Source organism: Macaca fascicularis, chromosome 12, assembly GCF_037993035.2.
Source record: "Macaca fascicularis isolate 582-1 chromosome 12, T2T-MFA8v1.1".
Taxonomy (NCBI): domain Eukaryota; kingdom Metazoa; phylum Chordata; class Mammalia; order Primates; family Cercopithecidae; genus Macaca; species Macaca fascicularis.
In genome coordinates this window covers 105958567-105977750 of record NC_088386.1, presented here as the reverse complement: position 1 = coordinate 105977750, position 19184 = coordinate 105958567, and the positions used below count along the sequence as shown (strand labels likewise).

General features: G+C 35.2%; 1 protein-coding gene across 21 annotated transcripts in view; it reads left to right on the top strand.

Annotated features, from left to right (window-relative positions):
- The window catches only part of KANSL1L (KAT8 regulatory NSL complex subunit 1 like), a 140041-nt gene that overhangs the window by 30680 nt on the left and 90177 nt on the right, over nucleotides 1-19184 (top strand). For all 21 annotated transcript variants that reach the window (XR_012421439.1, XR_012421441.1, XR_012421442.1 and 18 more), the window contains exon 3: nucleotides 11880-12021. Coding sequence is in view for 16 of the 21 variants with exons in the window: in XM_005574155.4 (XP_005574212.3) it covers nucleotides 11880-12021 (142 nt within the window). In the remaining 5 variants the exon portion in view is untranslated. The remainder of the gene's footprint in view (nucleotides 1-11879; nucleotides 12022-19184) is intronic.

The following is a 19184-nucleotide window of genomic DNA, read 5'->3' as shown; positions in this document are numbered from 1 at the left end:
GGAGGGAGGGAAGGAAGGAAGGAAGAAAAAGAAAAGAAGGGAAAGGGGAAGAGAGAGGAAAGAAAAGAAAAAAGCATCCAAATCAGGGAAAGGAAGAAGTTAAATTTTCTTTGCAGATGACATCTTAGAGATAGAAAACTGTGAAGACCCCATCAAAACAATGTTAGAAATACATTAGTTAGAGTTTCAGGATATAAAATCAATCTACAAAGATCTGTATTATTTCTATACACTAAAGCTGTCCAAAAGAAACCATCCTACTTAAAATGGTAAAATACTTAGGAATAAATTTAACCATGGTAGTGAAAGATCTGTACACCAACAACTAAACATTGATGAAAAAATGGAAAAAGACAAATGGAAAAACATCCTGTGTTCATGGATTGGAAGAATTGTTAAAATGTCCATACCACCCAAAGCAATCTACAAATTCCATATAATTATTATCAAAATTCCACTGGTATTTTCCATAGAAATGGGAAAAAAATTCTAAAATTTATGTAAAACCAAGCAAGACCCCACGAACCAAAGCAACCTTGAGCAAAAAGAACAAAGCTGGAGGCACCTTATTACCTGACTTCAAAATACATTAAGAAAACTATAATAATCAAAACAGCATGCTACTGGAATTAAAAGCACACATATACTTATGAAACGGAATAGAGAGCCTAGAAATAAATCCATGCATTTATGGCCAATTATTCTTTAACAAAGATGCTATGAGCACACAATGAGGAAGGGATAACCTTTTCAACAGTGTTGGGAAAATTGGTTATCTACATATCAAAGAATGAAATTGGACCCTTATCTTACCCCAAATTCACACATCAACTTGAGGTGATTGAAGACTTCAACATGAGACCTGAAACTGTAAAATTATTAGAGTAAAACAGAGAAAAAGCTTCTCGACATTGGTGTTGGCAAATGTTTTTTGGATATGCACTCCAAAGCACAGGTAACAAAAGCAAAAGTAGACAAATGAAATTGCATCAAACTAAAAAGATTTGACACAGCAAAAGAAACAGCAGAGTGAAGAGACAACCTATGAATCGGAGAAAATATTTGCAAACTATACATCTGAAAAGGGGGGATTTCCAAAGTACATATGGAAGTTAAACAACTCAATAGTAAGAAAACAAATAACCTGATTAAAAAATGGGCAAAGGGGCCAAGGAGGCGTAGGCTGGTGGATTGCTTGAGCTCAGGAATTTGAGACCAACTTGGGTAACATGTCAAAACCCCGTCTTTACAAAGAAATACAAAAATAGCCAGGCATGGTGGTATGCACCTGCAGTTCCAGCTACTCAGGAGACTGAGATGGGAAGATCACTTGAGCCCAGGAGGTTGAGGTTGCAGTGAGCCAAGATCGCGCCACTGCACTCCATCCTGGGTGACAGAGTGAGACCCTGAATCAAAAAAAAAAAAAAAAAAAAAAAGTATACAAATGACCAAGACACAGCTGAGAAAGTGCTCAACATCACTAATCATCAGGGAAATACCCATTAGAACTACAGTGAGATACCATCTCCACTTATTAAAATGGGTATTACAAGAAAGACAAAGAATAACAAATGTTGGAGAGGATACAGATAAAAGGAAACTCTTGTACACTGTGGGAATGTAAATAAGCACAGATATTACAGAAAATGGTAAGGAGGTTTCTCTGGAAATTTAAAATAGAATTACCATATGACCCAATAATCCTACTTCTGAGTATATATCAAAAGGAAATTAAATCAGTATGTTGAATTGACACCTGCACTCGCATGTTGATACTCATTTACAGTGGCCAAAGTATGCAGTCAAACTGTGACCACTGACAGATGAATAGATAAGGAAAATGTAGTGTGTGTAGGTGTGGATGTCAGGAGGAATAAGTTCTGGAGATTGTCAGCATGGTGACTGTAGTTAATAATAACATACTGTATTGAGTCCCTGACTTATGATGGCTCAACTTACAATTTTTCAACTTTAAGTTGAGTTTATTGAGACATAATTGAATGCATTTCTTTTCTTTTTGTTTTGTTTTGAGATGGAGTCTTGCTTTGTCACCCAGGCTGGAGTCCAGTGGTACGATCTTGGCTCCCTGCAACCTCTACCTCCCAGGTTCAAGCAATTCTTCTGCCTCAGCCTCCCCAGTAGCTGGGATTACAGGCACCTGCCACCACACCTGGCTAGTTTTTATATTTTTAGTAGAGATGGGGTTTTGCCATGTTCTCCAGGCTGGTCTTGAACTCCTGACCTTAGGTGATCCACCTGCCTTGGCCTCCCAAAGTGCTGGGATTACAGGCATTAGCCACTGCGCCTGACCAATTCAGTGCATTTTGACTTACGATATTTTCTATGTTCTTACCATAAAAAATGTTAAATGTTCCTACCATAGAAAAATTATATGAGGCAATGGATATGTTAATTAGCATGGTTTAATCTTATACAATGTGTACATATAGGACAGCATCATGTTAATATATAAATATGTACACCATAAATATGTAATATTTTTGTCATTTGAATCTTAATAAAGCTAAAAATGATTTTTAAAAAGCATGAATCCCAATGTTAAGCTTCCTTAGACAAATCTAAATACTACAAATATTGTTTGTTTCTAAAAGTTTTTTTATAGAATTCATATTAACTTTTTAAAATGCTTCTATCTTTTATTTTAGATTTATGGCATACATATGCAAGCTTGTTACATGTATATATTCCATGATACTGAAGTTTGGGGTCTGATTGATCCCATCGTCCAGGTAGTGAGCATAATACACAAGTTAGCTTTTCAACCCTTACCCACCCCACTTCCTCTCCCCTCCATTAGTCCCCAGTGTCTATTGTTGCCATATTTATGTCTATGTTTAATATTTAGCCCCCACTTATAAGTGAGAACATGCAGTATTTGGTTTTCTGTTACTGTGATTAGCACTGTTTTTAAAAATAAATTTTCATAGTTGTAAAAAAAAAATCACAACTCATGAAAATGTGTACTTTCGATGTAACATGCTTCTTGGATTCCAAAATGCACCTTTTAATCACATTTTAATGTTTCTAATAGTGAGATATACCTTATACAGTTATGTACAATTTCTTTTTTTGAGTCAGAGTCTTGCTGTGTTGCCCAGGGTGGAGTGCAGTGGTACAATCATGACTCACTGCAGCCTCAACCTCCTGGACTCAAGGGATTTTCTCAACTCAGCCTCCCTAGTATCTGGGACTACAGGTATGCACCACCATGCCTGGCTAATTTTTCTATTTTTTGTAGAAGCAGGTTTTTGCTGTGCTGCTTAGTCTAGTCTCAAACTCCTTAGCTCAAATGATCTGCTTGCCTCAGCCTACCGAAGTGCTGGTATTACAGGCGTGAGCCACTGTGCCTGGCCAGATGTATACAATTAATATTATATTATTTTCCCACTTCAGGGAATTATGTTATGAAATTGATGGTATTTAAAATTTATGTCATCTTTAGCACTGAGGAAATGCAATATTCCAAATTTATGCATGTAAGCATCAGGATCATTTAAAATAGCATATTGCATAATATTAAGATTGTTAGAAATATTTTTCATTTAATGTCTAGTGATATTTTAAAAATGTAATTCGTTCTGTTACAGCATTTTAAAATGTAAATTTGTGTGTATATTTGGCATTTAGGGGAATGATGTCAATGTAATGTAGATTTTTACACACTTTGTGTGTATATCCACAATGTGGGTTGTTTCCAGATTACTTCAAACATGTTAGTGTTTTGAAATGATGAAGATCAAGCTTTTCTCAACTAAAGAGGAATTCTTAGCAGTATCTGAAGGTCTAAACAAAATGCTAAAAATCCTGTAGAAATATCTTCCTGTAGCTCAATAAGTTGCTGGTTTATTGGCTATACATTTTTCTGTGTTTACGAAGCTTTAAAGATATTTTGCTTGTGTTAAAAAGAAATTGATTAATGAAAAATGCTGTCTCTAGAAGATATTTTTAATTTTTGTTAAACTGGTTTCTATTAGAACTAATGTCTTCAAGGATGCACATCAAAAAAAGAAGCATGAGACCCGGAATATGAAGCTTTAAATGTGGGCTGCTTTATTTTAGGTACAAATGCCAGTGGAAACTTTCAATTTTTATAATAATCATTATTGTTTTGTTAGGGCTCAGATTTAAAAGTTCCTTAGGTATTGTGTGGTCTGCCACTAATGATCTTCACAATAAGTCTAGCTGTTTTTATTTTGCAGAATATGAGGTTATACAGAAGGGCGTATATTGTGTTAGAGTAGGAATGCCTGTACTTGATTCTGGCTTGGTGGTAGTCGTCTTTTTGATTAATAAAGGTAGTTTTAATTTTTATCCTGTTTCTTTTCAAGGCCCATTATAGTGTTTGGCAGGCCCATCGCTAGCTCATTTGTGTGCATTAGGAAAATATTTTCCTTCCACTGAACAGATGTAGATTTGCAATGGCAGGGTTTGGAGTACAAAACTCTTGTTGGATTTTACTTGCCCCTTCATCCAGGCCCATGTACAGTTTAGTTTGAAAACACTACATGGTTGCCTGGCTTCCTGAACAAAAGTGACACATGCACATACATACACATAATGCTCATTGAACAGTGAAATTGTTTCTTTAGCAAATAAATGTTTTGATTAGTTTAACATTTATTTACAGTATTTCCTTTTAAAAAATATGTCCTTATTTGTCAATGTTTGTTGTTACACAAAGATTTTACAAACATATTTAAGACTATTTTACAGGCTATAACTTTCAAAATTCTTTCCATACAAGAGAAGAGGTTTGGTAGCGATAGAGTGCATAAATATTTCCCAATCTCTCCTTTTTTTTCTTTTTTTCTTTGGGGGGGTGGGAGGATAGCTAATAAGAGAACAAATTTGCCCATCCCTTGCATGAATTATTTTTAATTAATACTGAAAATTTCAGTTTAGGCAGTTGACACTAGGTTCTGCCAGAGTTCTAAGCAGAATTGCGTAAGATCTCAAGATGTGTTTACTCCATTTATTCTTCCTTTTTGGAACCCTTTTTAAGTTCCAATCTCAGATAGTCCTTGGACATCCTCAACTGTACCTTTTAATGTGGTTTATTTTCATGCCAGAATTCCTAGAGGTCACAACTGTATAGTTATTTTTTTGTTTCTGTTTGTTGTTTACTTCATGAATGTGTGCATATGTGTGTCTATATTGTGTGTGTACAACTTGATAGAGTATGTAAGTTATTAACATATGTCAATAAGGCTCATCTTAAAGACAATGAACATTTTAAATGCGAGCTTGTTAACCCAAATGATCCTAATAGTATGAAATATTTTTGAGGGATGAATATGTTATTTAAGGTATATGTTACGCCGTTATAACAAGGAGAACTCAACATAAATATACATAATTTATTTTTCTCTCATTTAACTGTCAAGAATTAGATACACTTTACAGGATTTAGCAGAGACCTTTTGGCTTTGCTGTTCCTTAGGATGCTGCCCTTGCCTGCATTGTTGAGAGTCACTGGCACTTCATTTCATTTCCATATTCAGTCATTTTTAATGGCAAACCCAATCATTGATAATGGCCAGACCTAGAAGTTGTGCACATAATTTTGGCTCACATTCTGTTTTCAAGGACTTTGTTGTATAGTCAGACATAACTGCAAGTAAGGCTGGGAAAAATAAGGTCTCTAAGCTGAGCTGCTGAGGGCTCAGCTGAAACCCAAGGAACTCTATTATCCAAAAAGTATAGGAGGATGGACATTAGGGGAAAACAAGAAGTCTATTCAGTTTGCCTCTTTGGCTACCCAAATGTCCATGTACCTCTTTCTCGTTCATAAAACATACCATCTTCTCAAGGATGATAACCCAAAGTCACATTCATTGGGTAAAGTCCTCTGTATCAGGTTTGTATGTGGTTCATCTTGATGTGGTAACCAATGAACTAATAAACAAGTTTCCTAATTTTCTTGACCTCTTGCTTGTATGATGGTATAGGAACAAGGAAAATTCCCACTGGGAAAAAAAAGAATGGGTCATATATGATAGTTCCTATTCCTTACAATAATACACTTCTTGCTCTGGCAGTGGAGTAAGGTCTTGCTAGGACCTTAATTTTTCTTTCTGAGATAAGCTCCCTTGTCTTTTGTCTTTCATTGTCCCTGACCTTGCTCTTTGGGAATTACTCTTTGTCCATAATTCTTTGTGACTGTGTCTAACATGGGTGTTAGTGTACTCTTATTGGAGACACCACTGCATTTTCACCCTGCTTTCTCTTGGTGCGGATTTGGTTCCCAGGGACAGTCTCTGTTAGGCCTGTGGTGGTATTTTGCTAGTCGAGTTCCCTCCGAAATGTAGGTTTCCATTCTCTTTTCTTCCTGTCAGTTATATGTGAAAATATCACAACCAAAGATCTCATTTGGTCATAGTTGTTAAACCTACACACTTATTAATTTACTAGTTATATTCCTCGGACTATCCACCTCTCCCTCAATTTGAGAACTGCCTTAGTGTAATGGCTACCCTACACATGCTCTAACAAAGCTTTAAAGTAAGCTGAAGTTTAAGAAGTTGAACAGCAAGTAATATAATAACCGGTCAGAACAGAATTGATCACTCTTTAAGGAAGACCACAAAATCCACACATTCAACAACATAATATTCATAGTACCATTAATATGTATATTTATATAAAACCTACTAGATGTGTGTATGTGCATATGTGTGTATTCAACTATTAGGCATGCAAAGAAGCAGAGAAAAATCATTAATGGAAACTGACCTGGAAATGATAGTGATCATGAAATTAGTAGGCAAAGAGCTTAAAATATCTATTGTAAATATGCTCAAGGACTTAAGAGGAAAATGTGAACATAATGAAATAAATCGAACATATAAAGAACCATTGAACTTTCAAAAGCTAAAAATATCTGAAATGAAAACGACTTCAGCTAACAAGAGAATAGACATTCAGAAGAAGTGGTTAATAAAAATCACTGCTGACTTCTCACTAGAAGGTATGTAAGCCAGAAAAATGGAATGATATATTTAAAGTGCTGAAAGGTGGGGAAAAAAATCAGTCTAAAATTCTCTGCCCAGTGAAATATTTTAAAAAATAGACACAAAATGATATTTCCAGATAAGTAAAAATAGAAGTTGTCAGTATACATGCACTAAAGAAATTTTAAAAGATCTTCAGGCTGAAGGAAAATCATACTGGGTAAAAACTGAGATTTACATAAAGGAAAAAAGAAATGTTAAGAAACGGTAAATATGTGGGTCTGAAATATGTAGATTTTAAATCACACATTTCCACATAACTCGTGAATGAAGAAGTCACAAGAAACTTAAAATGTTTTGAACTGAATAATACTAGAAACATGACATATCAGAATTTGAGGGATGCAGGTACTAAATTACTGAAGTAGTGCTGTATGGCTGTACATGTTTATATTAGGAAAGGAGAATAGTGTAGTCTGTGATCTAAGTCTCCTACTTAAGAAACAATAAAAATAATACTAAATTAAACCCAAAGCAAATAGAAGGAAAAGATGATAAAGTTTGGATATTCACAGATTATAAAACATAAAAACAATGGAGAGAATTACAAACTGCTAGCAAATTATTTAGGAAAATACTAACAGCAGGAAGAAGGAAAAATATCACTATAGGTGTTCCGGCATTGTAGAATAATTGGGGAATACAAACCATTCTCTGTATTCCCAGTCTCTTTATCTGTGTATCAAGTAACTATGAATGGAAATAGTCAAGAAAAATATAAAATAATACAATAAAAAATAAGAATTAAAAAGAGTATAACAATTGTTTATATTAGGTATTATAAGCAATATTTACATTGTATTAGATATAAGCAATCTAGAAATCAAAGTATACAATAGAGTATATGTAGCTTATATGCACATGCACGTCATTTTATATAAGGGACTTGACCATTTCCACAGATTTTGGTATCCTCAGGGGATCGTGGAACCAATCCTCCATGGATACTAAGGGATCACTGTATAATGAACAACTACATGCCAATAAATTCAACAATTTAAGCTACATAGGCTAATCGACCAAACTGACACAATGAGAAATAGAAAACCTGAAAAACCTTACGTTAAAAAGAAAAATTAATAATTATAAACTTTCCCACATAGAAAACTTGTGACCCAGATGGCTTCACTGATTAATTTTATTGAAACTCAAGGAATAATCATTCCAGTCCTACATAAACTCCTTCAGAAAATCAAGGAGGAAGGAATACTTCTCATTTTATGAGGGTAGCATTAGCTTGATTCCAAAACCAAATATGACAAGAAAACAGCAGATCCATATCTTCTTTGACTATAGATGCAAAGAGAAATCCTAAATGAAGTAGCAAATAGGGTCTAGCAAACTGTAAAAATTCATCATGACCAAATGAGTTCATACCAGGAGGTCAAAACAAAGATGTAAGTTTGTGATGCCGACAAGTAATTAGTACCAAGATAAATTACATTCAAAACCACTTAAGTTTAAATAGCTTGTACTTATTTCTTTTAGCAAGCTTAAGTGGTGGCTGAAAGCAAGGAAGGATGGGAATTGAAGTCATAATGCTACCTTTCTGGGGAATGAGTGATCTCTCACTGACCAGTTGGTCTCCACTCACCAATGTCTTTGATCTTTACTAGAGACAGGGACCCCACATTATGGTCAGCATGTGGTGGTCTGTGATCAGTTTTGCATACTCTAGAAAGATTCAGGGAGTCAATGGCAGACCAGGCTTTTATATGCTAACTGGGGAGTTGGGACACTCTGAATATGCTGGTGCATTAGTTATATGCTAATTGGTTACACTGTAAGTTATGTAAACCATTAACATTGATTATATAAGTTGTTTACATAAAATGTTTGACTTTGGGGTATAACATGTTGATCTTGTTTGAGCAAGTTAGCCATATATTTATCTGTAACATCTTAATTATTAACAATCTTACTTTTTTTAGAAAAACATGTTTTCTAGGAAGGAAACATTTTTGTTTACCACTTATATGCATAGCAAACATGTTTTATTCCTCCTATTAAAATGTAGGATAAGTTACCCTCTACAGAAAATTTATTTCAGGCCAGGCTTGCTGGCTCATGCCTGTAATCCAAGCGCTTTGGGGGCCGAGGTGGGTAGATCACTTGAGGACAGGAGTTGAAGCCCAGCTTAGCCAATGTAGTGAAACCCTGTGCCTACTAAAAATACAAACAATTAGCTGGGTGTGGTGGTACATGCTTGTAATCTCAGCTACTCAGGAGGCTGAGGCACAAGAATCACTTGAACCTGGGAGGTGGAGGTTGCAGTGAGGAGAGATCGCACCACTATACTCCAGCCTGGGCGACAGACCAAAACTCTGTCTCAAAAAAAAAAAAGAAAATTTATTTCATATATCACAAAGCGTCCGATGTGATTTGGTTTACTTAAATTTAATCTGGTATTGCTATTTTTCTATATGAGTATAATTTAGTGTAGTATATGAACATAACAATGATTTTTATAATCCTAACTTGAGTATCAGAATATCTTTACCAGAAGTACAATAATATGAGTTCTATGACATTTTTTTCTGTTATATTTCATTATTCACTAATCATCAATATTATAGCCAAACCAAATTGCATATTATAGGGGAATTTTCCTACTGGAGCAATACTTAATGTTTAAGATCATCTTTGATTGCCCTATGCTTACTTCTAGGCCATACTTCTGCAAGTCCTATCAACTTTAAAATGAACCTTGAATCTGTCCTTTTATCTACATATCTTTGTCTCCCCTCCCCTTCCCAGTCAAAGCCATTTTTATATTCAGTGTTTTAGAATAGGCTATATTTAGTGTTACAAATTAGCGTCCTAATCTCAGTGGTTTCACACAGCAGAGGTGTACTGCGGCTTACATAAAGTCCAGTGTGATCTAGGCTATTCTCCTCCTCCATTTTGTAGCTATATTATCTGCACTCGTGGTTTTGAAGATCCTCAGGTGACCTGGAAATGACAATGTCACTTTTGCTTACAGCCCATTTGGTCAGAACTAGTCAAATGGCTCCAACGTAAATGCATAAGCCTGGGAAGTGTAGGGTGGCACGTGAAATATTTGGAGATCACAATGATCTGTACCACACCCAGATTATTATAGGTAACATCTTAGTTGTTTTCTTTACTTTCTTTCATTTCCTACTACAGTGCTTTCTCCACCTAGTAGCCAAAGTTCTTGGAAAAGAAAAAAAGATTGTTACCTCCTTGCCAGTAGTTTCCACTTTGTTTTAAAATCCAAACATTTTATCCTCACCTGTGCAAAATACTACATGCTAGGGCACTTGCCTTCTCTAATTTCATGATTGGCATTTAGTGTTGCTAACTGTTATCTATGAATAGTGTATTTTGAATAGGCATTTTATTTTGTCCACAGTTATGAAAATGTGATTTTTAAGTGTCAAATTTATGAAACCACAGTAATGACTATAAACAATACATAATAATACCAAGAGAAATCGTCAATCATATGGTGTCTTTAATCACATTGTATGCAATTAGAATCCTTAAAAACAGCAGCCTTTCAGAAACATTGATATAATGTAAGATCCTGTTATAGATAATAATTGTGTTCTGTTTATCTGACAGCAAATGATCTCTTAGAATAAATATTTTCTCCGATTAAAGATTATTTGAAAGATATTCCATTATGGTCCAGTGCATTTTAAAAAATTAATAAACTATTTTTTAGAGCAGTTTTAGGTTCACAGCAAAACTGAGTGGGAAATACAAAGAGTTCCCACATATTCCCTGTTCCCACATACTACAAACGCACAACCTTTCCCACTGTTAATATCCCACACCAGAGTGGTGTATTTGTTACAATTGATGAACCTACATTAACACGTCATTGTCACCCAGAGGTCATTATTTACATTAGTCTTCACTCCTGGTGTTCTACAGTCAGTGGGTTTTGACAATAAATGAATTTTTAGATAAGTTTTTTATAAAGTTTATATGTTGTCATTAAGTCATTGTTGCCCTACAGTTATATCTTCATTTTCTGTCAGTTTTTTTTTTTTTTTTTTGTGGCAATCTGCATCTCCTAATTAAATATCACACACATATACCACCCATAATCCCCAATAATTTTTCTCTAGCTGTAGTGCTCTTGCCAAATGACAGAGGTACTAGGAGGAGCTAGGAATCAACCCTTATTTTTAAATATGCATGAAAGAAAGGCTTTATATAAATTCTTTGTGATCTCTAGGTTGTGAATCCTAGGAATCAGATTTTTAATGAACTGTTTATCTTAACAAATATTTTAAGGTCTATATATTTGGTATGCTTATTTGAAATGTAGCAGAGCATTTATATTTTTTATAATTTTTGATGGTTTTTAAAAAATGATTTAAGTAGTTAGCTAATAATGATGCCTATTTTAGCAAATAAAAATTACTTATAGTAAAATTGAATATGCTGCAGTTTATTACATGGACTTAGATTTAGCACCATTCAAATGGATTGTCTGGTACTTGACATCTACTTACATGTAAGTTTTATGTAACAGTTTTTACATGGTGTTTGCATTGTCATTCACGTTTCCTTTTCTTTGCTGATTTATCCCTGTTTAAGACCTTCTGCATTGATAAAGAATTGAGTAGCAGAGGAATTATCCTACTACAGGGTATGTAATATTTAATGAAAACGGGTATTTGTGGGGTGGAAAGGTAAGAAAATTAAATCTTTTTCTTTGATAAGAAGTCAATCTGCCATTCTGTCTTCCTGTAATTACATGTTGTAGAAAGGAAATTTGCTTTTATTATGGGAGTTAAGGAATTATTAAGCAGTGTCTGTGAAACTTGATTGCTTTTGTACTTTGAGTAACAGCGTTTGTTTTGTTCACAGTAACTGTAGTACTGAATGGAAGTGGCTTGTAGACAGAGCACGAGTTGGCAGCCGATGGACTTGGCTTCAAGCCCAGATTTCAGACCTAGAATGCAAAATCCAACAACTAACAGACATTCACAGGCAAATTCGTGCCTCCAAGGTATTGTCTGTCTATGTTCTTCTACTTTTGTTGAAAATTGTTAATGTTTTCATTCCTTCTCATTTCATCACAAAAATAATTGTTACAAGGTTTTATAAGAATGTAGCCAGTTTATGTCAAAATGTTTGGTATATTAGTTATTATAAATTGAAGCTATCTTTGTAATGGCTTTTTGTATTTAAGATCATTTTATCATACTTTTTGAGCAATTCAGAACTTCCTTATTGGATTCCAGTTAATGTAAGTGATAAACTTGTTTTCAAATTTCTAAATCATAAAATACATATAACAAAAACCTTACCATCTTAACCATTTTTTAGTGTATAGTTGTGTTATTAAATACATTCGTAATGTTATTCATGTGTCACTATCCATCTCCATAACTCTTTTTACCTTTTAGAACTGAAGCTCTGTACCCATTAAATAATAACTACCCACTTTCCTCTCTCAACCCCTGGCAACTATGTCTGTCTCTTATGATTTTGACTAGTTTAAGTACCTCATATAAGCAGAATCATAACAGTTTTTGTCTTTTTGTGGCTAGCTTATTTCACTAGCATAATGTTCTCAAGTTTCATAAATATTGTAGCATATATTAGAATTTCTTTCCTTTTTTAGATTAATAATTTATTGTATGTATATATCACATTTTGCTTATTCAGTCATCCGTTGATGGACACTTGGGTTGCTTCCAGTTTTTAGCTATTGTGAGTATGCTGTGAACATGGATATTAAAATATCTCTTTGAGACGCTGTTTTCAATTCTTTGGGGTAAACACCCACAAGTGGAATTGCTGGATCATATGGTAACTGTATTTTTAATTTTTTTGTGAATCTACCATACTGTTTTTCACAGTGGCTATACCAGTTAACATTTCCACCAGCAGTACACAAGGTTCAAATTTCTCCAGATTCTTGCTAACATTTATTTTCTGTTTATTTTATAGTAACCATCCTAATGAGTGTGAGATGGTATCTCATTTTACTTTTGATTTGCATTTGCCTAATGATTAGTGATGTTGAACATCATTTCATGTGTTACTGGCTTGGCTTTTGGATATCTTCTTTGGAGAAGTACTTATTCAAGTCCTTTGCCCATTTTTGAATGGGGTTGCTTGCTTGTTTATTTTCTTGTTGCGTTTTAATTCTATATGTATTGTGGATATTAATTTCTTATCAGATATGATTTATAAATATTTTTGCTATTCTGTGTGTTGCTTTTTTTTTTGAGGCAGAGTCTTGTTCTGTCACCCAGGATGGAGTACAGTAGTGTGATCACTGCTGACTGCAGCCTTGACCTCCCAGGCTCAAGCAATCCTTCCACCTCAGACTCCCAAGTAGCTGAGACTAGAGGCTCGTGCCACCATGACTGGCTAAGTTTTTGATTTTTTGTAGAGATGGGATCTCCCTCTCTTGCCCAGGCTGGTCTTGAACTCTAGACTCAAATGATCCCCGAACCTCGGCTTCTCAAAAAGTGCTGGTATAACAAATGTGAGCTCCTGTGCTCAGCCTTGTTCATTGCATTTTTACTCTGTTGATATTATCTTTTCCTGCCCAAATTTTCAAAAATTTTCTGAAGTCCCATTTGTCTACTTTTTCTTTTATTACCTGTGCCTTTGATGTCATATCTAAGAAATCATTGCTAAATCTAATGTCATGAAGCACTTACCCTATATTTCTTCTTAGGGTTTTATAGTTTTAGGTTTTACATTGAGGCCTTTGATCCGTTTTGTGTTAATTTTTGTGTATGGTGTTAGGTAAGGGTCCAGTTTCATTCGTTTTCATTCAGATATTCAGGTTTACCTGGTTGAAAAGACTGTTTTTCCATTGAATGGCCTTGGATTGGAACCTTTGTCAAAAAACATTTGACCATATATGTTAGGATTTATTTCCGGGTTGTCTATTCTATCCCATTGGGATATAGGTCTGTCTTTATGCCAGTACCACATGGGTTTTTTTGTTTTTGGTTTTTAATTTCTTTTCTTCTTTTTTTTTTAAATAGAGACAGAGTTTCCCTATATTCAAGACCAGGCTGGTCTTGAACTCCTGGGTTCAAGCCATCCTCTCACCTCAGCCTCCTAAAGTACTAGGATTATAGGCATGAGCCACCATGCCTGGCCAGTATCACATTGTTTTGATTTCTGTAGTTTTGTAGTAATTTTTGAAATCAGGACATGTGAGTCTTCCAGATTTGTTATTTGTTTATATATATTTTTGAGATAGAGTCTCATTATGTTGCCAAGGCTGGAGTGCAATGGCATGACATCAGCTCACTGCAACCTCCACCTTCCAGGCTCAAGTGATTTTCATGCCTCAGCCTCCTGAGTAGCTGGGATTACAGGCATGCACCACCATACCCAGCTAATTTTTGTGTTTTTAGTAGAGACGGGATTTCGCCATGTTGGCCAGGCTAGTCTTGAACTCCTGGCCTCAAAGTGATCTGCCTGCCTCAGCATCCCAAAGTGCTGGGATTACAGGCGTGAGCCACCGAGCCCAACTCTAGATTTGTTTTTTTTTTTTTTTTTTTTGTTGTTGTTGTTTTGATGTTGTGTTGGCTTTGAGGTCTCATGAGATTTTGTATGACCTTTAGGATAAGTTTTTTCTGTCTATAAAAAGAGTTGTGGAGATTTAGATAGGGATGCACTGAAACTCTAGATTGCTTTGAGTAGTTTTGACATCTTAACAACATTAAGTCTTTCAATCCATGAATGTGGGTTGTGTTTCCATTTATTTATATCTTCTTTAATTTCTTTCAGCAATGTTTTGTAGTTTGTACAAGTCTATCAACTCCTTGGTTATTTATTATATTCTGAAGTGTTTTATTATTTTTGATTCTCTTGTAAATATAATTGTTTTTGTGACTTTCTTTGCAGATTGTTCATTGTTAGTATATAGAAATGCACCTGACTTCTGTGTCATGCCACTCACTCCTGACCTGTAAGGTTTCCCATTGAAAAGTCTGCTACCAGACATATTGGAGCTCCATTGTATATTGTTTCTTTTCTTGCTACTTTTTGAATCCTTTCTTTATTCCTTCCCTTTGGGAGTTTGATTATTAAAACTACTTGAGGTAGTTTTCTTTGGATTAAATTTTCTTGGCGCCCTATAACCTTCTTGTACTTGAATATTGATATCTTACTCTAGATTTGGGAAGTTCTTTGTTATTATCCATTTGAATATATTTTCTATGCTGATCTCTTTCTCTTCCTCCTCTTTAAGGCCAGTATCTTAGGTTTGCCCTTTTGAGGGTATTTTTTGGATCTGGTAAGTGTGCTTTATTATTTTTTATTCTTTTTTCCTTTGTCTCTTCTGACGGTATATTTTCACATATTCTGTCTTCAAGCTCACTAATTTTCTTCTTTTTGGTTAATCCTGTTGTTAAGAGACTCTATCTAGTGCAGTCTTCAGAATGTCAAGTGCATTTTTCAGCTCCAGAATTTCTGCTTGTTTCTTTTCAACTGTTTCAGTTTCTTTATTAAATTTATCTGATATAGGATTCTGAATTCCTTCTCGTGTTACCTTAGATTTCATTGAGCTTTCTCAAAACAGCTATTTTCAGTTCTCTGTCTGAAAGATCACATATCCTTGTCTCTCTGGCATTGGTCTTTGGTGCCCTATTTAGTCCATTTGATGAAGCCATGTGTTCCTGGGTGTTCTTTATACTCGTAGATGTTCATCTGTGTCTGGACATTGAAAAGTTAGGTATTTATTAGTCTTTGCAGTGTACACTAATTTGTACCAGTCCTTCTTGAGAATGCTTTCCAGATATTCAAACAGGCTTGGGTGTTGTGATCTAAGCCATTGGTCACTGCAGTCATATCCCCAACTTTAGTAACGCTGCATCTTTTGTAGACTCATAGAGGCACTACCTTAGTAGTCTCGGGTAAGATCCAAAAGCATTCTCTGGATTACCAGTCAGAGACTCTTGTTCTCTTCCCTTACTTTCCCCCAGGGAAACATAGTCTCACCCTCTGTACTGAGCTGCTTGGAGCTAGGAGAGGCATGACACAAGGACCACTGGGACTGCACAGGGTCAGATCCGAAGACAGCACAGCACTGGTCTCACCTAAGGCCCACAATGACCACTACCTGGCTATCGTCTGTGTCTCCTCAAGGCCCAAAGGTTCTACCATCAGCAGGTGGCAAATCCACTCAGGCTTCTGTCCTTCCCTTAAGGGTGGCAAGTTCTCCCCAGCCCCAGGTGGGTCTAGAGATGCCATCTTGGGCCTCCACCTGGTGCTGTATTCTACTGCAGCTGAATTGACACCCAAGTCACAAGACAAAGTCCTCCCTACCCTTCCTTCCTCTTTCCTCAAGGAGAGCAGTCCCTCCCCATGGCCACCACTGCCCCAGGGCCACAGCAAGTAGTGCCTCTCTATGGCCAGTGTTTACTAAAGGCCCAAGACTTCTTCATTCAGCTTTTGGTGAATGCTGCCAGTCCTGAGTCTCTCCCTTCAGGACAGTGGGTTCCCCTCTGGACCAGGGTAGGTCCAGAAATGCTTGGTGCTTTACCCCACTGTGGCCAAGCTGGTAACCAAGCTGACTTTTAGTTCTCACAAAGATGCTCTTTTATATGGCTAGTGTTCAATTTGGTGTTCCTATGTTGGGAGGTAGTGGGGGTACAGTTGCTGGAGTCTTCTATTCAGCCATCTTGTTCTGCCTCCCCTCTCTCATGCTATTTTTATGGCAACATTTTTATTAGAATAGATTTAGGGGTAGATATTGGTATTAACAGGTGATTGGTAGAAGGAAAGGAGAGTTTTGGAAAGTTCTTGGGCATGTGCAGTTATCGCTTCATGCTAACTCATGGGTTGCATCAAGGGGGTGTTAATACGAAACATGCAGTGGAAATTTAGGCTGTGATGTCAGTAAGGTCATTCTGTGCAAACTCTTGGTTTTAACTGATTTTTGCCAGTTTATTCGTGTTCTCACAAGGTTAGAGAGTTTTGGCGTCTTAGTGGGTTATGTTTTAATTATCTGCTATCCTACAAACTCAAGAATTTTTGCTAGTTATTGACTTCTTACTCTTTGGGTTATAGTTTGAGTTTCAGTATCTCAACAAGTTGTTTCTTTTCTTATCTGTTATCCTATAAACATAGGAATTTAGACTGGTTTTCTTAACTCTTTGTGGCATGGTTTCATAAATGTTTATAATTGTTTTATCTTGTTATATTGAGTCTTATTAATATATAATGTCCTTATCTCTTGTAACTTTTTTTAATTTAAAGTCTCTTTTGTCTGATATTGCGTATGATTTAAAAAAATCCACTTTCAACTTATTTGTGTCATTGGACTTAAGTTGAATCTCTTGTAGACAGTATAGAGTTGGATTCTGTGTTTTTATCTATTCTAATTTCTGTGTTTTGGGGAGTTTAATCCATTTACACTTAATGTAATTACTAAGAAGGATAGACTTTTGTCATTTTGCTATTTTCTATATATCTTATACCTTTTTTTGTTTTTCATTTCCTGAACTACTGTCTTCTGTTGTGTTTAGCTGATTTTTTTTGACCCTGAAATGTTTAAATTTCTTTCTTATTTCCTTTTGTATATATTTGGTAGATATTTTCTTTGTGGTTGCCCATGGGGATTATATTTAACCTCATAAAGTTATTACATTATAATTTTAATTTATTCCAGTTTAACTTTAGTAACATATAAAAACTCATTTCCTTTACAGCTTTGTTCCCACCTCTTTTGGTTATTGATGTCACAAAATTATATCCTTATACTAATGTGTCCCAAAGCATAAATTAATAATTATGTTAAATATATTAGTTTCTTAAATTATGTAGAAAACAAAATGTGGAGTTACAAACCAAAGTTACCACAAGCCTAGCTTTGGAACTAATATATATATTTTTAATGTACTAGTTATTTAAATCATGTAGACAGCAAGGAGTTACAAACTGTTGTTAACAATAATACTAGCTGTTATAATTATGCGTGTATTTAACTTCATTGAGATTTTTATTTCATCAACAGCTTTAAGTTACTATCTAGGTCTTTCATTTAACCTTGCAGGACTTCCTTAAGTATTTTCTGCAGAGTAGGTCTAGTGGTAAATGACTCCCTCAGCTTTTGTTTACTTGAGAGTATCTTAATTTTTTTTTTACCTTTGAAGGATGATTTTCCCGAATATAATAGGATTTTGGGTTGGCCAGGATTTTTGTTGTTGTTGTTGTTATTTTGTTTTCTACTTTGAATATATTGACCTAACTGCCTTTGGACCTCCAAAGTTTATCATAAGAGGCTACTGATAGTATTATGGAGGATCCCTTGCCTGTGCTTCTCTCTTGCCGCTTTCAAGATTCTTTTTGTCATTTAATAGTTTGATTATAATGTTTCTTTGTAGTACTCTTTGGATTCACCTTATTTGGAGCTCATTCAGCTTCTGATATTTGTAATCATGTCTTTCATCATATTTGGGGAGTTTTTAGCCATAATTTCTTCAAATATTCTCTCTGCCTCTCTATTCTTTTTCTGGAACTCCTACATTTATATGTTGGGCCACTTATTAGTGTTCCACGTGTCCCTTATACTTTGCTCACTTTTCTTTAATCTGTTTTCTTTTTATGCTTTACACTTGATTATTTTTACTGTCCTGGCTTCAAGTTCATTGGTGTTTTTCCTGCCTGTTCACATTTGCCTTTGAATACCTCTAGTGAATTTTTCATTTCAGTTATTATACTTTTCAGCTCTAGAATTTCTGTTTGGTTTCCTTTCAGGTTTTCTATTTCCATACTGATGTTTGCATTTTGTTCATAACATCTTTTTCTTGACTTTTTTTACATCTTTTTTTTAGCCTTTTGAGCATCTTTAAAACAGTTGTTTTAAAGTCTTTGTCTAATAGGTCTTCCATCCTGTTTTCAGGGACAGTTTCTGTTTGTTTTTTTTTTCCTTTGAATGCTCCCTTTTTTCCTGTTTCATTGTATGCTTTTTGTTTGTTTGTTTTTGAAAACTGCACATTTGAATCTAATAATGTGTTAACTCTGGAAATCAGATTCTTTCTCTTTCTGCAGGACTTTTAAAATCATTTTTGTTTATTATTTTGATTCTCTCTGTTGTTGTTGGTTGTTGGTGTGGCAAGAATAAGCCTGAAGGGTATAGTTAGAATCTCATTTTTTCTGAGCCTGCACCTTTTCTTGGAAATGCCCAGTTGC